Source organism: Protomyctophum bolini (assembly GCF_963924005.1).
Source record: "Protomyctophum bolini genome assembly, chromosome: 24".
NCBI lineage: Eukaryota > Metazoa > Chordata > Actinopteri > Myctophiformes > Myctophidae > Protomyctophum > Protomyctophum bolini.
This window is the reverse complement of record NC_137885.1, coordinates 18,128,702-18,150,857: the sequence shown is the minus strand read 5'-3', so window position 1 is coordinate 18,150,857 and position 22,156 is coordinate 18,128,702. Positions and strand designations below refer to the sequence as shown.

At 44.4% G+C, this 22,156-nt stretch overlaps 3 protein-coding genes across 3 annotated transcripts; 2 read left to right on the top strand and 1 right to left on the bottom strand.

Annotated features, from left to right (window-relative positions):
• Positions 1-1,329, top strand: gpbar1 (G protein-coupled bile acid receptor 1; the record flags this gene model as incomplete). The annotated part of the gene is made up of 2 exons (XM_080758701.1): positions 1-594; positions 883-1,329. The coding sequence occupies 2 exons, from the start codon at positions 1-3 to the stop codon at positions 1,327-1,329; spliced, it is 1,041 nt and encodes a 346-aa protein (XP_080614827.1).
• Positions 1,330-6,602: 5,273 nt separating this feature from the next.
• On the bottom strand, positions 6,603-13,360 carry LOC308311798 (intermediate filament protein ON3-like; the record flags this gene model as incomplete). Its single annotated transcript, XM_080758575.1, has 10 exons — positions 13,066-13,360; positions 11,688-11,762; positions 11,343-11,476; positions 10,039-10,099; positions 9,267-9,362; positions 8,828-8,992; positions 8,240-8,365; positions 7,653-7,873; positions 7,416-7,447; positions 6,603-6,763 (listed from the first exon to the last, which is right to left on the bottom strand). Exons 1-10 carry the CDS (start codon positions 13,267-13,269, stop codon positions 6,603-6,605), a joined length of 1,275 nt encoding a protein of 424 aa, XP_080614701.1. The 5' UTR covers positions 13,270-13,360.
• Positions 13,361-13,516: 156 nt separating this feature from the next.
• On the top strand, positions 13,517-18,822 carry LOC308311978 (keratin, type I cytoskeletal 18). The gene is made up of 9 exons (XM_080758809.1): positions 13,517-14,093; positions 14,314-14,396; positions 14,549-14,705; positions 14,827-14,988; positions 15,385-15,510; positions 16,385-16,489; positions 16,849-16,973; positions 17,637-17,671; positions 18,379-18,822. Exons 1-9 carry the CDS (start codon positions 13,713-13,715, stop codon positions 18,666-18,668), a joined length of 1,464 nt encoding a protein of 487 aa, XP_080614935.1. The 5' UTR covers positions 13,517-13,712; the 3' UTR covers positions 18,669-18,822.
• The last annotated feature ends 3,334 nt before the right edge of the window (positions 18,823-22,156 follow it).

Genomic DNA, 22,156 nt, shown 5'->3' with positions numbered 1-22,156 from the left:
ATGGACTACAATGACTCCCAGCCTCTCCTGTCCGAGGAGGAGCTCATCTACATGATCACGGTGCCTCTGTCCACCTCCATCATCCTGGCCAACCTGGTCATCATCCTGGGCATCGCGTGGAACCGCCAGCTCCACAACACGCCCAACTACTTCTTCCTGAGCCTGCTGGTGGCCGACCTGTGCACGGGCGTGGCACTGCCCTTCATCCCCTGGATGGGCCTCAACCGGCACCTGAGCTTCAGCTCGTGCATGATGGTGCACGTCTTCCCCAACTTCCTGTTCCTGGCGTTCCTCTTCAACCTGGTGATGGTGCACTACGAGCGCTACATGTGCATCGTGAGCCCGCTGCACTACAGCAGCCTGTGGCTGCACCGCAGCTTCCCGCTGGCGCTGCTGGCGGTCTGGGCGCCGCCGCTGCTCTACGCCGCGCTGCCGGCGTTCGGCTGGAACAACTGGACGGGGACGGAGTGGGACGGCTGCTGCCTGGGCGGCAGCTTGCCGGCGGCGGCGGCGCCTCCGGCCAACTGCTCGGCGAACAGCACCACCTGTTGCTCCTACCGCCGGGTTTTCCCCAACGCCTTCATCTACCTGGAGGTATGTAGTTCATATTTGTATTTTTGCAACAAAAAACTAAAAAGGACAGAAAAAGCATAAACAAAGAAAAGAAAGGAACAGGGCATCTTCTTTAGTTTTGCATGGGTCTGAGAAGCTACATTTCATCAGGTGGTCTGTGGCTCAAATGCTGAGTAAATAATGGGCCTTGATGTGAAAAAGGCTGTCGTAGAATATATATATATATATATTTTTTTTGTTGCAATTACCATTCCATACATCATTGTATTTTGTATAGAAACATTGTGATCTTTGTGTATCTACCTGGAGGTCTACGGCGTCCTGCTGCCCGCCATCGTCTCCATCGTGGGCATGACGGGCCGGGTTCTGTTCATCACCCGCGGACAGATGAGGGACATCTGCCGCCTCCACCGCTCGGTGGAGCAGCGGGGCGGCCGGGGCGGGTCGGACCGGGAGCAGCGGCTCAACCTGCGGTACACGCGCTGCGTGGTGGCCGTGTCGCTGACCTTCCTGGCCTGCTGGGTGCCCTACATCATCTACATGCACGTGTGCGTGGCGTTCCTGCTGAGCGAGTCCCGCTGGAGCTCCACCACGCACATCGTGCTGTCGTGCAGCGGCATCGGGAGCATGGCCGTGGTGCCGCTGGTGCTCGGCCTGGCCAACAGGAAGTACACGGAGCCCGCGCGCAAACTCCTCCAGAAGCTCCGGGACCGATGGAGACGGAGGGTGCAGGCAGCGGCGGAAGTTGCGCTCTAAGTTAACGAAAGATGATAATAATCTTTGTTGTCCAGAAGGATATAGTCATCTTCACACCCACAACAAAACAACACAGTACAGAAAACATCAAGACAATGCCAAAAAACGATGAGGTCCCCACTGTATACAGAACCATCCTATCAGCGGCGCAGTTTGTTATAGTGCCGCGATGGCTGAGGGGACAAAACTCCTATACCGGTTCTGTATATTTGTCCGGATGGCATGAGGTTGAAAGATACAGGGGATCATTAGTGTCATGTTATATTGAAAAAGTCATACAATTTGTCACACACGTTACCGCAGTGAAATTTGTTCTCCGCATTTGACCCATCTCTTGGAGCAGTGAGCCGCAGCCAAGGAGCGGTGAGCTGCAGCCGTGCCGCGCTCGGGAATCATTTGATTAGTAGATTTGACCCCCCCGATCCAACCCTTTGATGCTGAGTGCCAAGCAGGGAGGCATTGGGTCCCATTTTTACAGTCTTTGGTATGACCCGGTCGGGGATCGAACCCCAACATCCCAGTTTCAGGGCGGACACTATAACAAAGTGCTAGCCATGTGATGGCCTTATTGTTCATAATCAGAAAGTGTGGGTGTGGCGTGTGGGAAGTCCTCATGGCTTTTGGTGACACTGTGACGCAGCTTGCTACGCAGCAGTTAACAGACACGTCAAAAGTAACACTGCAAGGACATTGCTATCATGAACAAATTGATGACGTGGAGCTGCTCTGAGGAAATGGTCATTGGTGACGTGAGTAACCCGGACTGAATCCAAGAAACCTATTACTCCCAACAGGAGATTCCCCTTTTGTTTTCAACAGGAGATCATTTGAGTTTGAATCCAGGTCGTTGCCATGACCTGGATCGCGTATCCAATGGGGATTGAATGTAGTAGAGCAGTGGTTTTCAACCAGTGGTCCAACCAGAGGTTCCAGGTGGTCCCCATCTAAATGATGGAGAGTTGGTAACCAAATGGACCCTGGATCTTTGACTCTTGAGAGCGTAAAATGAAACCACATGGACCCTTATGGGTCCCTTATGGGACCCTTATGGGTCCATTTGGTTAATTTATTGTTAATCTGCATCAGATAATTTACAAGAAGTCTACACAATTAGAGGATGTAGAAGGATTGTTATTTTGATAAAAGCGTGCCTGTTATCTCTCACATGGTACCAACTTCAATACAGCATGGAATAAAATATTCAAAGTTTTGTGTGTGAGAGGATAAATCTCATCAAATGAGACGGTCCGTGGCTCAAATGCAGAATAAATAATGGGTCTTGATATGAAAAGGGTTGAAAACAGTAGAGTAGACAACCTTGGCCACAGCGGAATCTCCAGTCCTCTGAATGATCAGTGGGTGTTTGGTTTCCCATCCATGAGACCAGGCAGCGTTCAAAGTCAGGTGATTTACATAAACAGAACTGCAGTTTTTCCTCTCATCACTCATTACACTCTCCAAAACAGACCACTGTTTGTTTTACTATCTCGGTCCAGAGTCGTACAACATACCAAACTTAACGTGGGGCCCTACGCTTTTACATGGCATTGGTATAGACCAAGAAGCATGGTGGGCAACTAAACGAACCAGTCACCTCAAAGACTGGCTTACTGTACGTAACTTCCTCAAAACACGTCCCATGGCGAGGTGGAAGACACTTCAGGCCTACACCTACTGTAATACCCTCGAAAATGCACTTATCAGTGGATGTACAGGTTCTGACGATATCTCCCGCTGTGCTGAAGCGACTGGCACTTAGCCATCGACCTGTCCCACTGTCTATGCTGCCTAGACAAATAGTCTCATAAGGCTACGTTTATTTATAATGATGGTGTCATCTTGCAATATTGCACTCCAGCAGTATAAACAACACCAATAATGACACTGAATGTACAGAGCAGAGCTACATAGTGATTGCTCTGATGTCCAGTACAGTTTCAGTTTGTAGAGAATACCCAACTTTGCCATTGTTTGCCACAGGCCTGCTATCTGGAACAGAGCTTTAAACAATGTACTTGGGACTGACTGCTGTCTGAGACATAATCATAAATAGCATAATTCATAATCATATCACAGTGCTTCATAAATCACAACAATGCATATTGTCAAGAATCAAGACCATTGAGTGTTCTTTTTGCTTTTACAACCTAAGCCCTGTTTTACATTTTATAAAACCTTCAGAAAATAGGAGCTCACATTGTGATCTTGTAGATCACATCATGATAGAAAATCTATCATGTCATGAAGAAACATCCTGCACACTGCTCTCGCTCAGCAGCATCAATTGTATTCAAGCTTTGACGTCATTCAGTCCCTCTGGACCTTAGTGTCTTACAGAAATGCTACCATCATGATAGACACTAGCCTCACGTTGTGATACACAGTACTGTATGTATCTATAGCCTGGCGCTTGACAGGTGTGAGACAATCACACTCCATAATTATGACATGCCCAAGACAGGTGCACTGAGTGAAAGTGGTGTCTGAAACGAGCAAATTAATCAAGAGCGGACATGACTTATTAAGTCACCCAAAGTTGAGTGCATCGATGTAAAAATAAACATTATTTTCTTGTTCAGAGAAAAGGCATTCTTTGCATTCAAGTTGATTTGACAACCGTATAAGGAGCAAAAGAGACAAATGAATGTATAACTACATTTACAACACCAACCATGAAATACAAACATATAGTTTTCTCTCTGCACATGCCAACTGGGGATGAAAACCAGCCATTTGAAACTACACATGGTCAGAATAGTTAGATGACGTGGAGAGAGATAGATTATCAACATGGGGTCAAAAGCATGTGTGTGTGCGTGCGTGCGTGCTTTTGAGTCAGATAAATCATGAATGTCTTCTCTGCTTGAAAGAGGAAGACAAGAATGGAAACAGGACGGGAATGGTGGGCAGTTCCCCAGCTGCCCTGTTCACGACTCACTCCTATGTTCACCAGTGAGTTTACTTCGACAAAAACGTCCCATGTCCCATTGTACTGACCCAAACGGCAAGTATCGCTGAGTGATTACCCCGAAAACACATTTTTGTTTACTGTATTTATATGTCAATGCGTTAACACAATAACGGTTTAGGGCTGTGTATGATAGTTTTGTAGGTGTAGTGACAGACACAAACAGGGTGCTGCAGTCCCAGCTGGCCGGTGGCCGGGGCTTTTTATTAAACAAAAATGTGCTTCAGGAAAAAACAACTAAAAGTCTCTCTCTCACTGGGAAATAACGCACGCACACACACACGCACACGCACACACACACACACACACACACACACACACACACATCAATAAAGGCAGAAAGGCCCCAAAATAGATAGACTATTTTACAACGTACATGTATACATACATACTGTTACCTAACCTGAAACATATCGTAATTACGTCACCATTGACAGCCAGTTATAACCCGACTTTAGTATTTAATTTCAATGTTTTACAGAGAGGCTGAGATTTGAAAGTTCGTAGCGGTCGACAGTACTTGCGCGCTCAGCTTGGCACTCGACAGAGTGCAGTTCTAGTTTTAATTGAATTCGAGCCAAAAGTTCAACAGTCCGTGGTCAGTTGTAGCATTGTTACTCTGATAAATGTCCATGTGTTTTAGCTCAGCTGTGATTACCGGCATTATTTGATGCTGATAAATCTGTGGTGTGTGTGTAAGCTGGCACAAGCACACGTGCAGCTGTGCATCCTCGTGCAGACTTGCTTACAGTTACATATATAGGTCTAAACATTCAGATAGCAGATATAGCAACGCATCAGCAAAGCTGGAGGCCTCACTGTTGCTGATGCTAGATCTTCATGTGGCCAGACGCACCGCCAAACCTCTGCCCCACCCGGATGTAATGAAAGTGGTCCAGGTTACTAATCGCCCAGTGAAATTGTCAGTGATAACTGTGAGGCTTACTTATTTTTTTATTATTGTTTTTTTAGTAATGCCAAATTACTCAGGTTAATAGGTTAATTGATGTAATTTAATTTCTGTTACACTATACTCATCACGGGGCAAAGTAATAATATTCCACTATACTTAATCTTTCTGCCCAAAACTGGTGCCCAGACGCCCCCACACCCTGCTTTACACTCTCATGTGATCTGATGCGTTGTGTGGATATATAAAAGAGGTATTCTTTGGCTTCTAGTGTCACAACAAATTGGGTGGCCTGCTAAGGCTCTAGGAAACATATCTATGTATGTTATGATACTGCATTCCTGTTTATAGCCTCCAAGACAGCTAAGATCTTCAGCAGCCAACAAAATGTACCGTACGTTGTCTGAACAGAGGACGTACGCACACACAGACAGAGACACATACGATACTGCTAAGTTCCCCATTTTTATTTCAAACTTAATATACAGAAACACGTAACAAAAACTTTGGTTGCATTTATGGGGCATAGCAGTGGTGGCGGTCATTGTCTGGTTGCATTGATCCAGACTCCCATTTTTCCCATATAGATTTCAAATAAAAGTCTGACCTGTCTGAAGTGTGTGTGTGTGTGTGTGTGTGTGTGTGTGTGTGTGTGTGTGCGCGTGCGTGCGTGTGCCGTCTGCGTTGCAGTGGTCAATGTGTGTGTGTGTGTGTGTGTGTGTGTGTGTGTGTGTGTGTGCGTGTGCGTGCATGTGATACTGGTGAATCATGACCATAAAACCTTTGATTCTGTGAAAAATAAAAATTGAAAACAGCTGTTTTATGGTCATGATTCACCGGGATCCTGGATGGCTTTGATTCTAGGCTTACAATAATTGATCTAAATATTTTTTTGGGGGGGGAAATCTCTATGGATGGTGTCCGGATGCCACTGCCATGCCCTATGTTTCCTACAATGTGAGAACGACTGAAGGAAAAGCTGATAACAATGTCAATGAGGTCAGACATGGCTTGCGTTCACCCATACACACATAAACAAGGATATACACGTTTTCAAGATCACTTTAACAGGCATCCCTGCCTTGAACTCCCCCAAAGAACCCTGGAACGCAGAAGATAAAACAACGTTTCCCCCAAAAATGGCCCAGTGCGCACGCTTGAAGTCCAACCAGATGAAGCAATAGGCATAGCAGGGGAGGCTGGGGGGGGGGGGGGGGGGGGTCCTTGCACAGGTATTACATTCAATTGAATTTGTCCCAGTGTTTCCAAAAATTGCCCTTTAGTGCAAATGCAGTCATGTTGTTCACATACAGGATCTGACTTGAATCTTCGAACTTCAAACCTTGGTATAGTGTTGCTATGTTGACAAAAAGAAGTGACGGAGAGCTGTGTGTGTCACTCGACATCGGTGTAGTGGGAGCTTTGCGACACAACCCTGCCCTCCTCCACCTCTACGCGAACCAGCAGGCGTTTCTTGTGGTTTGTGGGCGGGGCAGCGTGGTGGTCTTTGGAGAGGGATTTGGTCACTGGCTGTGGCTTCAGCGGCGCATGATCGTCTGCGTGCAAGCAAGGACTTGGAATTGGTTGGTTTGTTTTACATATCTGAGCGAAAGAGAGGGTTGATTTTAGTGGAAAAGCAAAATAAAATAAAACTAAATCAAATCATGGGAGTGTAAATCAACATTATAGAACCTTTCACTGTCATTTATTTTTTGAATAAGCCACTCATCAACCCTACCTATATAAGCATATCATTTTGCAACAACGTGTATATTCTTAAACCTAGCAAAATACCAAAAAGTGGTTCTCAACCTTGCTCCACGGAAGCCAGAGAGCATACTCCATACTGGTATTTAATTCTATCCATGGACAAATTAAGATCCATAATAACATGATTACAATTCACGTAAGTAAATACTAGTGTTAATCTACGGTAACTCAGACGTGTGTAACAACTAACAAATACAATGGATGGATCCATTTGGCCCCATTTGTAAACACTCTTCTGGGATTTTACTTCCCCCATTCAAGTTGAGAACCACTGTCAAACTATTAAGAGCTCTGTCTGTAAATATAATCAATGTTTGCTGACAAAGCTCTTTTTAACACTCACCTGGACGGCGGATATTAATCTTTCATGATGCTGATTACATTCAACACTGACAGTGACTACAGTATATATGTCAAGAGGAATAACATGGTTCTCACCATACTGCTGCTGGCGTATGTGGTCAGTCATTCTGTAAACGGAGACATGGGAGAGCGTCAGTTTGTGTAAATATTACTCGACAGACACGTCATAGAAGGTCTTATGACGCAGCCTGGTTTCCAGCCTGATCCGCTGATCCGTTCCGTGGATTTGTTTTGTCACTCACACGGAACACAGCAAATCAGGCTGGAACCCAGGCTACATATGATGAGAGATTCTGTCAAGTTGGAGCTCACCTCTGCTCCTCTCCTTCCAGCAGCTTGCGGTAGGTGGCGATCTCGATGTCCAGGGCCAGCTTGAGGTTCATCAGCTCCTGGTATTCGCGCAGCTGGAGGGCCATGTCCTGCTTGGCTCTCCTCAGGGCCTCCTCCAGGGCCGCGATGTTCTCCCGCGCCTCGTCCAGGTTCTTCTGGCCCTCCGACTCCGTGTCGGAGATTTCCTTGCACACGCTGTCTTTCTGCACGGTATACACAGAGCGACAGACAAGAGTCAGGTGGCTTTGTTGAAGTTTGTGTATTTGTTTGGCTTGTTCATAATGTATGCTACCATGAACAATCATATTATATTTTATACTGCAGCGGTTCCCAACCTTTTCTGGATCAGCACCCACTTGAAAATATTGAAAGCGTTTGTGGCCCACCCATCTTAGCACAGCACTTAACATGGCTTAACATTCAAAGCGTGTCTAGTACATTCAATTGATTTTGTCCTGGTGATCTTTCAAAAATTGCACTTTAGTGAGAAAACCTTAAAATGTCCGCAGGTTGGGAATCGCTGTTCTACTTCATGTGTACAACTGTACATGACACATTGTACACTGTACCTTCTTCTTGAGAGCCTCCAGTTCTCCGTGGAGCCTCTGTATGAGTCGCACCAGGTCTGCGATCTCCTTCTTCAAGTCTCGCACATCGCTCTCTCGTTTCCCCGCCGTCTGCATCAAGTCATCCATCTGTATCTTGCGGAGCACACGCAAATTAACACAACTACAAGATCCATCTATGTAGGGGCACATGTATCCAAATTAACAACACAACTACAACCATCCATCTATGTAGGGGCACGTGTATCCAAATTAACAACACAACTACAACCATCCATCTATGTAGGGGCACGTGTATCCAAATTAACAACACAACTACAACCATCCATTTGTAGGGAAAGAAAGATATATACTATTGGACAAGTTGGGATGAATCGTGCAGAGGAAGAGAACAAAAGTCATATACAGTACTGCATACAAACAGTATTCTAGGCATAGAAGCTGTGATTCTGACTCTGGCATTACTATATCCTATTGACTGCTTTTTAATATTCCTCAGTTGGATTAGATTTTAGTTTTTCGACTGCCCTGGCTGAATTGCACACTGAGGTGTCAATGAGACACAATGCCCCTTCCTCCTCTGTCGCCCACCTTCTTCTGGTTCCACTGATCAACCTCCTCCCGTGCTTGGGCCGCCATGTTGGAGTACTGGGCCTTGACGCCGTCGATGATGTCGTCCATGTCCAGCGAGCGCTTGCTGTCCTCGCGTATCATCACGGTCTCGTTCTGGACCTGAGACTCCAGCTCTTTGATCTCCTGCATGCGAGGAACCGCGGAGAGCAGGAAAACAAGACATTATTCAATTCAATCAAAGCAAAAGTAGAAATAACACAATGCAACTGTGCAAAAAACCCCGACTTTCTGGCCTTGACAGCCCATACATCTAAACAGAAAACTCCTAACTGATTGCATCAAACCACGTTAAACGACATCAAACTCACTTTGGCACTTTATGCATGCACATACAGTAGCCTCTATCAATCAGTCAATCAAAAGACTTGAGTAATAAATAAATTATGTGGTTTTATACCTCGTTATAACCCCTCTTCAGGAACTCCAGCTCTCCCATAAGATCTTCCAGCTCCAGAGCCAATTCTACTGCTCCCAGGTGGCCCTCATCTACCTCCTGCACACACAAACACACACACACACACACACACACAAAATAGACATGCATAAGTACACGTACACACATGCATGAATACACTCGCATTTCATAGCTAATCTTGTCATAATATCATAAAGCTGTCTTGTTGTAGTTATCGCATGTTATGCTTTGCTATTAACTATAAATCCCTTTCATAGATGTTCATATATATATATATATATATACATGGCACATAGCACCTGGCGAAGCTAACAGCCAAACGCGTCGTGGTAATAAATCACTTTATGCAATAGTAAGTTGGCCAATCACTGTCTCCTGGAGTGTGCAGTCCCTTCCTCGTGCAGTTATTATGGCTGTGTCCCTTTTTATGCCCATATATGGAGTTCTTTGTCAGGCATGCCCAAATATGGAGTCTATGCAGATGTCAGAACATCATGTGATGTCAGAACAGGCCAGCTCCATATACTGTATGGAGATGGGTGATCAGGTCCAGTTCCCGGGCAGAGGCTTTTGTGCTGGTTCTGGACAACCGGCAATCTGACAGACTCGACACCGGGCACTGCACTACACACGTACGTGCGTACAATACACACACACACACACACACACACACACACACACACACACACACACACACACACACACACACACACACACACAGTGCATTTATAGATAGGCAGACGGGACATTTCACCTTCTTGTTGTAGACAAACTCATTCTCCACCTCGTTCTTCTTTATTAACTCGTCTTCATACCTGAAACACAACATTATCCCCATTAACCCTGGTGTCCTTGGTCACACACACACACACACACACACACACACGCACACACACACACACACACACACACACACTCACACACACACACACACACACACACACACACACACACACACACACACACACACACCTACAATATGTGTTCATGCTGACTGCTGAGCTGATCCAGACCCGGTCAGTTGGGTCCAGATGTAATCTTTTCAACAACCAGTATTGGATGGATGGAACTTATGTGTGTGTGTGTGTGTGTGTGTGTGTGTGTGTGTGTGTGTGTGTGTGTGTGTGTGTGTGTGTGTGTGTGTGTGTGTGTGTGTGCGTGGGTGTGTGTACATGTACATGTACATGCATAACCCCACATCACACAGACTTATGTAAGGATGATTGAGGAATGTTGCTTTCATCGTCGTCAGGAACAGCAAAACAGGTGGTGAAAAATAAATGAACGAGCGCATATAATCAGCGTGGCGTGAGAATGTGCAATTGTGTGTGTGTGTGTGTGTGTGTGTGTGTGTGTGTGTGTGTGTGTGTGTGTGTGTGTGTGTGTGTGTGTGTGTGTGTGTGTGTGTGTGTTTGAATAATTTCCCTTGTCCACACTGCCTAAACATACTGTATGTTCATTTCTCTTCTTGATTTTGTTCAGATCTATTAAACCTCAACAACAGCAGACTAAAACAGTCCGCCCATCTGTCATCTGTAGGCCAAGTTTAATGTGGCAGGTGAGTGGAAAGATCAGGTCGAGGAGATCATTTCTGAGTACTCCAGCAGACTTGATTCAATCCATGCATCGCACCTACCACTCATCATGAAGGCAGCTGGAGGCAGTCAGCCTGTCATTAGCCAAAGTACAACACTTATTTTCCAATGTACATGTTCCACGAAAGTCACTACGTGATTTGACTGACAAAACTGTACAGTTAGTGAGACAATGGACTGGCCTAAACACACACACAACACGTGACACGTGACACCCCTGATGTCATTGTTGTAAATGAAAACCATAGAGGTGTTCATTCTCGAGGTCGGCTGTACCTTTGACTATAGCCTGGAAGAAGCCTTTCTAACCAAAGTGCTGAAGTATCAGCAGCTAATGCAGACCATCTCACAGCTAGGCTACAGATGTAAACTTTTAGTTTTTATCTTTTTAAATAGGCCGGCATATTATTTTGGGGGTCCTAGACATGAAAACGTTTGAGAACCACTGCTACAGATTACTTACTGGCGCCTGGTCTGGTCCACCTCGTCCTGTTGCTTCACCAGCTCCGCCTCCAGCTTGACGCGGTCACGGTCCACTTGGTCGATCTGCTGCCGCAGCTCGTTCTCCATCTGATTCACCAGGTCGTCGATCTTCCCCTTGATTGATTGATTGATTGAAAATGTTATTTCACAATATGCAGAACATACATTTCAAACAAAAGCACAATACAAACACTGTTACTTGTGTAACATGATAAAGCACTAACACTTGTTTACAACAGGGTCCACCATTTTCAATTAATCAGAACATTTAGAGACGTACACTTCTATTAAAAATACAAAATCATAAAATCATCATAGTAGTCACCTTGTAGTCCTCCTGCTCCTGCAGGATCTTCAGCTTGGTGTCCAACTTCTTGTTCTTGTCCTCCAAGTTCTTTTTCTGAGTTGTTTTAAGGGAGGGGGAGAGAGAAAGTGTTAAATAGCTCTATATTGTGATAGTAATGATTCATTCAGAGTGTCTCAGTAACAGCGGTCTCCCATCTCTCCAGCTCTTTAGTAACCAGACAATACATGTTCAGGTCAGGATACCAATTTCATCCAATCTAGAGAGAGAAGTCATAAAGGAGGATACAAGATTAACACGTTCGGGGTATTTTATTTTGTAGTGCTCGAGTGCTTCCTGTCTGCCCTTGTTGTCAAGCCTGTCTTGTCAGTTGTCAGCCCTTGTGTTGATTCAACTTGCTTGTGGTTGAGTTTCACTTGTGTCCCCTGTGAGTGTAACTGAGAGTTTGATGTCAGTTTTGCAACCCTGCCGTTGACAGACAGGACTGGAGAATAAATAGGGCTACATTGTTTGCACGTAAGTTGGGGTCCATGACTCGAGTTTTCCTGCTTTTCTTTTATTTGGGTCGAGAAAGAAAGATCCTGACACTTTCCTGACTGGATTAAATTGAAATGTATGTTTAATGATGATGCGGGGAGACCCCTGCCCTATTACTGAACAATCTAACATCTAAAGAAATTAATGCTATCAGAATATAGCACTTTTACTTTTTAACTTAATTGTATTTGTTTGTTTTAACCAAAAATGTTCACCACCTTATTTAACTGAGCCAGGCATAAAGTAAGTAACCCTGCTGCCACACCTTGTAGTTATGCGAGTAGTCACAAGATGGCGCCAGAGCAACCAAAATGCATCCTTAGGCGGTTGTGAGAGGAATTGAGCTAAAGCATCCTTTGCTAAAGATAGATCTATATTCATTCAGACAGAGCTCCTGGCAAGGAAGCGTCAGTGTCTCTCTCTCCCCCCCAGGTTAAAAGTTTCACGCACACTTTACTGACTGTAGCTAGCCTATTGTGTGCCATTTCATATCCTAAAGGCGTTGTCAAATTACAAATAGGCGGCGGGCCGCGGGCCTATGGTTTATTGTCAAGAAAACAAAAACAACCATAAATTGTTTATTTAATTTAATTAGTTTAATTATCACTACGCTAGTTGCCTAATACAATAAGCCTTTAGGACAATGTGAATAATACAAATTAACAAACGTTACATAAATAAATAACTGCATTAATAAATGATTAGTGTGAATGCGCATAGGTATAAACAAACAAACAAACAAGCAAACAAACCAAAAGCAGATTAAAATATATTCCGCTAGACATTAAAGTTGTCAATTGATTTGGAACTATATGCACAGTGGTTTATAATTAATCAAACTAGTATGATTCGTTCTGCATACCTTTTCGATGAAAGCAACAAATTTGTCGTTGAGTCCAACCATCTGCTCCTTCTCCTGGCTCTTGGCAGTCTGGTCCTTGGGGTCCACTTTTGGGTCCATTGGTTTGAGCAAGGCGGGGTTGGTCGCTACCTTCGGATAGCTTTTGGGCTTTTTGCTAGCCGGATTATAGGACTGGCTGCTGTATCCTCCACTAGGTTTAGACATTATTACACTATAGTGAGATTTACCCAAATAGTATAGAAAAAGAAGAACTGCAAAGGGAGAGAGAGCATGAGATAGCTACCTTACAACCAAGGAGTCACCTGCTTTTAAGGTGTGCAAGGACCACCCTCACCTCTCAGGTATTCGCTTTCGTCCAATCAAGTGAAGACAAGTGCCATTTGGCGGAGACAAAGTCGATAAGTACAGACGAAATTCTTGAATTTCCACCGTGAACCTGTTTGTCCGGGGGTGTGCTGGACACGGCGAGCCAATGGGGCACCCGGTGGGCTGTTACGTGCGTAAAATAGCGGTATAAAATCACCAGCGGACTCTTTCCAACAACACCAGAACAGGTGACCTCCCCCAACTTGGTCTTGGTTATACGTGCAGCCTGAAATCTCATCCACCCAACCATCCTTCCATCTATCCATCCATCCAGCACCATCATGCCTAGGAATGCCCATGGAAGCAGCGCCAGCGTGTTCGGCGGAGCCGGAGGGAGAGGCACCAGGGCGTCCGTGGCGACCCTGGACGGGTTGCGGAACGTGATGCGCAACGAGCCTTCGGAGAAAGCCGTCGTTCCCAGATCGGCGGCTCCCACCAGGGCGGCCGCGCCGCCCGCCGCCCCCGTCGGCCCCGCGGACGACAAGAAGACCATGCGGGGTCTGAACGAGCGACTGTCCGGCTACCTGGGCCGTGTGCGCGAGCTGGAGAAATGCAACAAGGAGCTGGAGGATCAGATCAAGGACATCCTCGCCAAGAGGGCAGCGCCCGACGGACGCAACTGGGATGAGACCGAGAAACCCCTGGATCACCTCAGGAAGAAGGTTTGTGTTTCATTGTTTCATTGTTTTCCCATTCCCATGCACCTTTACGCACCGTTACGCACGGTTTATATGCACAAGGCGTCCAAAGCCAACTTATAATTTCTTCTTTTAATTGTTTTATTAGAATGCAATACATGTATGCAAAGTAATTGAAATAGTTCTCCAATCAAAATTAGTTTATAAATTATGAGTTTTTATAATATATCACACATCTCCACAGCTGAAGGAAAAGACCATGGAAAATGCCAAGCTCCTGCTTCAGATTGACAATGCAAAACTGGCCAATGATGACTTCAAGAATAAGTAAGGGACACAACATTTACGTTTTTTCAGAAAAATATTGTATCATTGCTGCATCAATCCACCACTGTTACAAAAGAGGGGAAATGATGGGTGCCTTCCATTGGTGAAAAAGTGTTGACATATTTGCAACTGAACTGTTGTTACTTCTGCAGACTGGATGCTGAGAAAGATGCGAGGCATGCAGTGGAGCAGGACCTGGTCGGCCTGAAGAAAATCATCGACGACACTAGTTTGAACCGCAGCCAACTGGAGAACCAGATAGAGTCTGTGAAAGACGAGCTGGACCTCCTTAAGAAGGACCACAAAGATGTGAGGGCCTCGCTGACTGACAAAAAAATAGCTACTTGCTATATAATCTATTGAAGTACATGGTGACGGTGACTATATAGTGACTACTAATGACAAATCATCTGCATGTTGCTGTTTGCAGGAGGTAGAGGACCTCCGTAAGAGGATCAAGGACTCTGTAGTGACTGTGGAGATGGACTCCCAGGACTCCAACCTGGCCGAGACCCTCAACAAGATCCGCGGCCAGTACGAGAAGCTGGCCAAGAAGAACCGCGCTGAGGCCGAGAACTGGTACCAAGACAAGGTACGTCGCCCTCATCACCTCATCATCTGGTTTCAGTTTAGTTCCCTTATGCCATCATGGTTATTTGGGATCTTTTTCTTTTCTTTGTGTCACAATTCTGGGTTTCTAGTTTCTACCATATATGAAATCAACACTAAACCTGAATATTATGGCTGAATAATGTCCTGGAGTTGTGAAATGGCTACTTGTTGTGTGTTATTTTAACTTGCATCCTTTACATATTTTACTTCTCCCTCTCTCTCTTTCCCCCTTTCACTTTACTTTTCCATCCACCCTCCTCCCTGTCAATCATCGTCTTTGCTCCCCCCTCTCTCCCTCCCTGCCTCCCTCCCTCCGTCCCTCTCTCTCTCTCTCTCCCCCCCCCCCCCCCCCACCCTCTGTCTGTTGTATTGTCAGTTTGACAACATCAAGGTGGAGGTGCGCCAGAACACGGAGACACTGCAAACGGGCCATTCCGAACGCAATGATCTGCTTAGGCAGAAGCAGCAGGCTGAGATCGACGTCCAGGCTATGATCAGCATGGTACGCACACACACACACACACACACACACACACACACACACACACACACACACACACGCACACACACAGCAAATAAGCCACCCTGGATCCTGGAACCTATGCACACATCTGTGTTGAACAACACGTTCATAAGTATCCCCCGAGGTGACAGCAGAGTAAAGCAAACAACAGAGGGAGCTTCAGTAACATCATACTATACCCAACATGTCCTGAAATGCCCAGCGGTGAGTGACACAAAGCCTCTCCGCATCAAACGGATGCTGTCAACAATGCATGCAGCCCGTATAGCACTTGGGTGTTAGCCATACAAACTATCATGGCACCCATGGCAGCCAACTTATTTGATTTTTCCTGTCTGCTATCGTCTGCATTCTTCCGTGCAAAACAAAAGAAGAGCGACCTGGAGATACCTCCTGTGCCTGTCTGTAAACCAGCATTCCAGACTGCCCTGTCATTAAATAGCAAGACGGTTAGTTCATACTAAACAGGTTCCCTTTCGCCTACAGGGACACCTTGGACTGAAAAGTGTAGGGGTCAAAATGTCAACACTTTAAAAGTGTCCTGGGGTGGCCTGGTTTGTGGGGGATAGGGTTTGACAAGGTCAAAGGCAGAATAGCACTGTGAAAGCAGTAGCCCTTCATGAAAATAATTTATATATATTTTAAGGTTGTGTTTGATAGGATTTCTGGAAAATAGCCAAGTGATACTCTATCATTACAACCGAGAGCCTACACAATCATGCTTCCATCATCTCTGACACGGAGCGTGCCATTGAATATACAATAATGTTTGTCTAATATGTAACACAATTGTATTGAATATATTACTCTTTTATGTTTTGACTTTGGCTTCTCCCTGTCTGTCCGGTGTCAGATCCACTCGCTGGAGGGCACACAGCAGGAGACAGAGAACCGCTACAACCGTGAGCTGAACCGCCTCAACCAGATCCTGCTGGGCTTGGAGGAGGAGCTGGGCAAGGTTGATTGATTGATTGATTGAAAATTGTATTCACAGTTAGTAGAATGGGTACATCTGAAACGTAAACAAGAAAAAAGTCAATAAGCACTAAGACTTGTTTACATCAGGGTCCTCCATTTTCAATTCATCAGAACATTTAAATACGTACAAATATACGCTTCTATGAAAAACAGGAAATAATCATATATACAGTTAAAGAAAGTAAAAAAGGGGAAAACATGTAGAGTATATATGGGGGGGGGGACCTTGGCCTTTTTTACAGGGTCCAGTTTTGAATTGCAGCTGTCTGTAGGTGTTCTTTGAGAGTGGTTTTGAAGGAGTCTGGGGATTCACATTTCTTAATGGCTTAATTTCTTAAGGTGAGGTCGCAGGTGGCCAGTCAGGTGGAAGACTATCAGGAGCTGCTACACGTCAAGATGAAGCTGGAGGCCGAGATCGCGGACTACCGCCGTCTGATCCACGGCATCACCGCCGACGAGGATAGGTGAGGAGGCCGTACTATAGTCTCTGTACATTATCACTGCTGCTGCTGGCATTGGAGGAGAGAGAAAAGAAAATAGACCATATGCACACGGTGGCTATCTTGCTATTAAGCTTTCAGTAAAGCAACGTACTGCTGCCTAATGTATTATGTGCAATTTCAGAACAGGTGGAGGTGGTACGAATGGGCCGTTGAGTGATATTTCTTGACAGAGAGTAGCTCATAAACATGTCTACAGTCAGATAATATAAGCTTTTCGTACAGCTGAGTTTGACGTTGTTTAATACAATCAGATAGGACTTTTCTGTTTGGGTGTATGGGCTGTCAATGGCAAATTGCGGCTAGTTGCCACCCTGCCATTAACTTAAGGGCAAGATGGCCTCTGTGTGCATATGGTCAATGAACTCTCAGAGTTACATTTTAATGACTTAACAATTTAAACCCTCTATATGAGCTCAAAGGATATGGATGCTGGGCTTGCAAGTGGTTATTAAAGTGTGCATGGATTTCTTAAAAAAGAAAAAAAAAATAGCAGCTGTATCATTCATACAAAGGTGAAAGTGTCAAACTATAGGGTGAGGGGGTGAGCATTATTGGTCACGTGGTCTTGGTTTAAGTGTTGGTGTTAGTATCAGCAGGATCTTGTCCTCTTTTCTCCCCTGACAGCTTGGAGTTCTCTTTAGAAAATGCACTGCAGAGCGGTAAGTTTTAGGACAAAATAACCCAACCAGTAGGACCTTATAGCTGTCTGCACTCTGCAGCATGCATGCACTGCCTTTCCATGCACTTTATGTCTGTGTCCAAACTAACCGTCTACAGAGCTGGGTCAATTACCAATTCAAATGTTTTCAGTTACTTTGACAATGTACTTTAGTTCGATAATGACTATTAAGAGAGTCATTTTGGGACAACATAGGATGAATGTGTCCTATTAAAATAGTTATTGATTCCAGTTTGAATAGTAACTTGACTCAAGCCTGCCTGTACGGTGTTCTTGTAGGTGTGAAAGGCTTGGAATGGTGTAAGCAATAAGGCTGGCATTCGACACTGAATAAATGAGCAGAATACAGCCATAGCCATACTGCTTAAACCAATCTCCATTCTTCTGAGTTCTGCAATACACTCTATGCTCTCATTTTCTAATAACATCACTGAACTTCACCTTAGAGTAGTGCTCGTCATGTGCACCTTAAAACTGCATGCAACTACACACGTATGCTTTTTTTTTAATGAATGATAATTGAGCACTATAGACGAATAACAGTTTAAGTCCAAATTTTATCACTACATTAAAATCTAGTGCATAACTGTAAATCAAACATTTGGAGAGCAGGCATATATAGCACAGTGTGCACAGAACACTCTTGATTTGATCAAAAACCTCTGAACACCTCGTTTCTTCCTAAAGTCAAAAGTCCCCAAAAGTCTAAAGGAGCGGCCCCCGCCAAGGAGAAGGAGGTGAAGGAAGAAGCCCTTATAAAACCCCAAAGCGTTAAGTCCAACCAAGCTGCACCTCCACAACTCGGAGTCGCAGACCCTGCTAAGGAGCTGAAGGCTGCGAACAACGGACCCCCTGGAGAGAAAGCACCAAAGACCAAGAAGGTCAAGAAGGACAAAACCAAGAAGGAGGGGTCATCTTCTTCCTCATCTTCCTCATCCTCATCTTCTGACTCCGAGTCCGAGCAGAAGGACAAGTAGCTCAGCCAATCCAAAGGCTTCTTGTCCTGCCTCTTTTATTTCTGTCTCTTTGAAGGATCTTTTGAGCCCGGCATTGCATGCCGTGAACCATGTTTAGCTTTGGAGTTGGTGGCAGTGGACTGTATTTTCATCTTTATTGGTTGAATAAATAAACGATTCTGACTATAATTAGCTTTTTGTCTGTTTAATGATTATCACCAAGAATATGGTTATTTGTCTCTTGGTTACCACCCATGCATTGAGATGCATGCATAGCATTATTGCACTACTGTCATTGCGTGCTGATTCAAAAGTAAAAATGTGGTTGGCTCAGTAGTCTTAAGCATTGAACAAGCCACAAGGTATGTTTTCATTACGTGGTTAAATTATAAACATCCATCACTGTGGCAAACGCATCATGAAAGCCTGTCGACATAGTAATGAAATATTTCATTGCTTCATCTTTAGAAAATGTGGTTGATGTCTATCAGTACCATCTTGTCAGCACAAGTGCCTACTAGGCTACTAAGGCTATACTATCATTGCCCTCAATACATATTCTGCTCACATCCAAAATCTCACAAAAGCAGCTTTATCTTTTATATGGCTACTGCTACTCTATAAGTTAAAGGGCAACGTCACACATTTACCTGAATCCTAGCATTATAGTGTGAGGACATGAAAACCTGACAATTTCCAATGCATGTGATGAAGGTTTTCTCTCTTGGAGCTGGAGAATCTCCTCCAGCCTTCATAAAACATTACATACATTCACATGACAGAACTTCAGTCACATTCACCATTAAAGTGTTTCCATATGCAAAATATCCACTCTTATCATTCCTTGCAAAGAACATACAAACAAACATTTGCAAATTAAACAAATCAGAGAATCAATATGTATGCAAAATGGTCAAGTGGTGGATTTATGCTGAAGGAAGAGCCAGACAACAGCTTTCAATAGGAATACTTGTATTTATAATAACACCAAAACAACTCAATGCCAACATAATTATGCATTTTACACTGCACAACTAGGATTGACTTTTCACTCATCTCCATAAACACATACAGTAACACATTCTCAAATCCCAATAACTTCATAATAACACAACACTATCTCAACCACACCACTGGTAGCCCAGAACGTCACACAGCCCTGTGCTGACCTGAGGGGTTACACACCTGTCCCCGGGTGGTAATCCACTAACCCAACACAAAGTCCCGGAGACTGCAGACACCTCCCAGACACCTCCCTCGCTTCTCCAGGGGCTCTGATGCCCCTGTGTGGCGTGAGGGTCATCTGATGTGGACAATCTCTTCATCTCCATCTGGTTCTTCTTCCCAGATGGAGAGAACCAGGTAACACAAATTATATAAACGGTAATGATCAGGGGTCATCACCATTGGCATAGAAACCAGACGAATCTGCCACAGGACAAATAATTCCCTGGGGAGATTGCAGATTAATATCTACACAGTGATATTAGTCTGGCCATGCCAATGTACATAAACTGTATTTTTCTTACTGTTTTTACTCTTGCCAATACTAACGACTTTTGCAGTACTATATGACTACCCTTTTGTATTGCATTGGATTGATGCCAACAGATTAATTTCGTTGTACACTCTTCCTCATCTGACTATAGTTCAAAAGCCTCCTCCCCCTTTCTTTCTTTTTTCTTTGAATATGTTGTTGAACCATGTTTATTAGCTTTGATGTTGCAGGTGGTGGCAGTGAAATGTTTTCTCATTATAGATCTTTACCAATAATTGAATAACCACATTTACGAGGATTTGGCTTATTACTTTATTAATGGTTAACACCCATGCATGCTGGGAATCCTTCTTCAACCACTAATAGCCCGGAGGGCCGGGACACAATACAGAAGTACAAAAACAAACCCCACTGTAAAATGTGCACATGCACATAGGCCTACTTGCACATATTGTACTTGCACTTTGTTATGTTACGGTATACCTTTCTTTCTTTCTTTCTTTCTTTCTTTCTTTCTTTCTTTCTTTCTTTCTTTCTTTCTTTCTTTCTTTCTTTCTTTCTTTCACTCACTCCTTTATTATTCGTCTTTGAGTCCAGCCTTGCGTGAGCGACGTTTAGTGGCTATTATGCTGGTGACAATTAAATGCATTCTCATGCTTCTTATCAATTAAATAATCACATCTGATGATTCTAACAATAACCCGGCACTTTTCCTCTTGAAGGGTTGTCACACATGCATGCTGGGAATCCTTCCTCAACCACTAATAGCCTGGGACATCTAACTATAAATGCGCCACGTTTCTGTGTGTGTGTGTGTGTGTGTGTGTGTGTGTGTGTGTGTGTGTGTGTGTGTGTGTGTGTGTGTGTGTGTGTGTGTGTGTGTGTGTGTGTGTGTGTGTGTGTGTGTGTGTGTGTGTGGGTGTGTGTGGGTGGGTGTGTCTCTGTGTGTGTCTGTCTACTTGTGTATACGGTTGTAATGCACGTAACTCGAGAACCAAGTGCCTGGTATCGAATCGGTCGGACCCACGGTTCTCCAGAACCACCACAAAAGGCTCTGGTCAGGCTCTGCCACTGGGCCTAATGAGCCAAAGTCCCCTCACATGTGCAATTTCCAGCCTCAGCCAATTGATTGCCATGGCAACCCCACACCTGCAAATTGATTACTTAACCACTCCACTTTTCACAGTCAGTTTGAACTCTTCAGAGTTCAGACACAGGCAGACTGGCAGATACAGAGATCTCCATGTGGGACACAGGCAGATATTTAAAACGGGTGCTATGACAAGTTGACAATATTTTTATATTAGGTTAACGAGTTGCATCGTTCTGAAGTAAGCGGGTGGCCGACGGGCATGTACAAATCTTACAATAGAATGAGATAAGTGGAAACACGCACATCTCAAAAGGTTGACGGGTGCTACAGAAAAAGAAGGTATGTCCGCACACCGTTCTTAATGCTCCCAGTAGTATTTTATTAAAGATTCAAAGTTTTGACTTACATTACATTACAATAGAATCACTGCATTCTATACCTTAATGCAGGGATTTTCAACAGGTGGTCCGTGGACCACTGGTGGTCCGTGAAGGTATTGCATGTGGTCCCTGACCATGCATTTAGTATTGTAGCAAAGTGAAGATTTTGTATTTTCTTCCACGGAACAATGCACTACTTTTGGCGGACGTGCATGACATGCGGTGGAAGTGCATAAATGTTATCAGTTACTGGGAAGTCTGAGGTTAAGAAATTCCACAGAAAAGGGAGTTCTCAAGAAGGGTGCAGTCTACCAGCTTACCTGATTGAATGAAATCAGTACTGTATCAGGTAACCTGAGTCTATTGGGAGGATAGATAAAGTAAGAGAAGTGTAACCGTGGGATAGGAATAGATCAGTGGTTCTCAAAAGATATATCTTTTGGCTTTTTATTAGCTATCAATTCAAATATTTTTTTACATTTGATGTTTAATTTCAATCTTTTTGTTAGCTATCGATTCAAATATTTTTCTTACATTT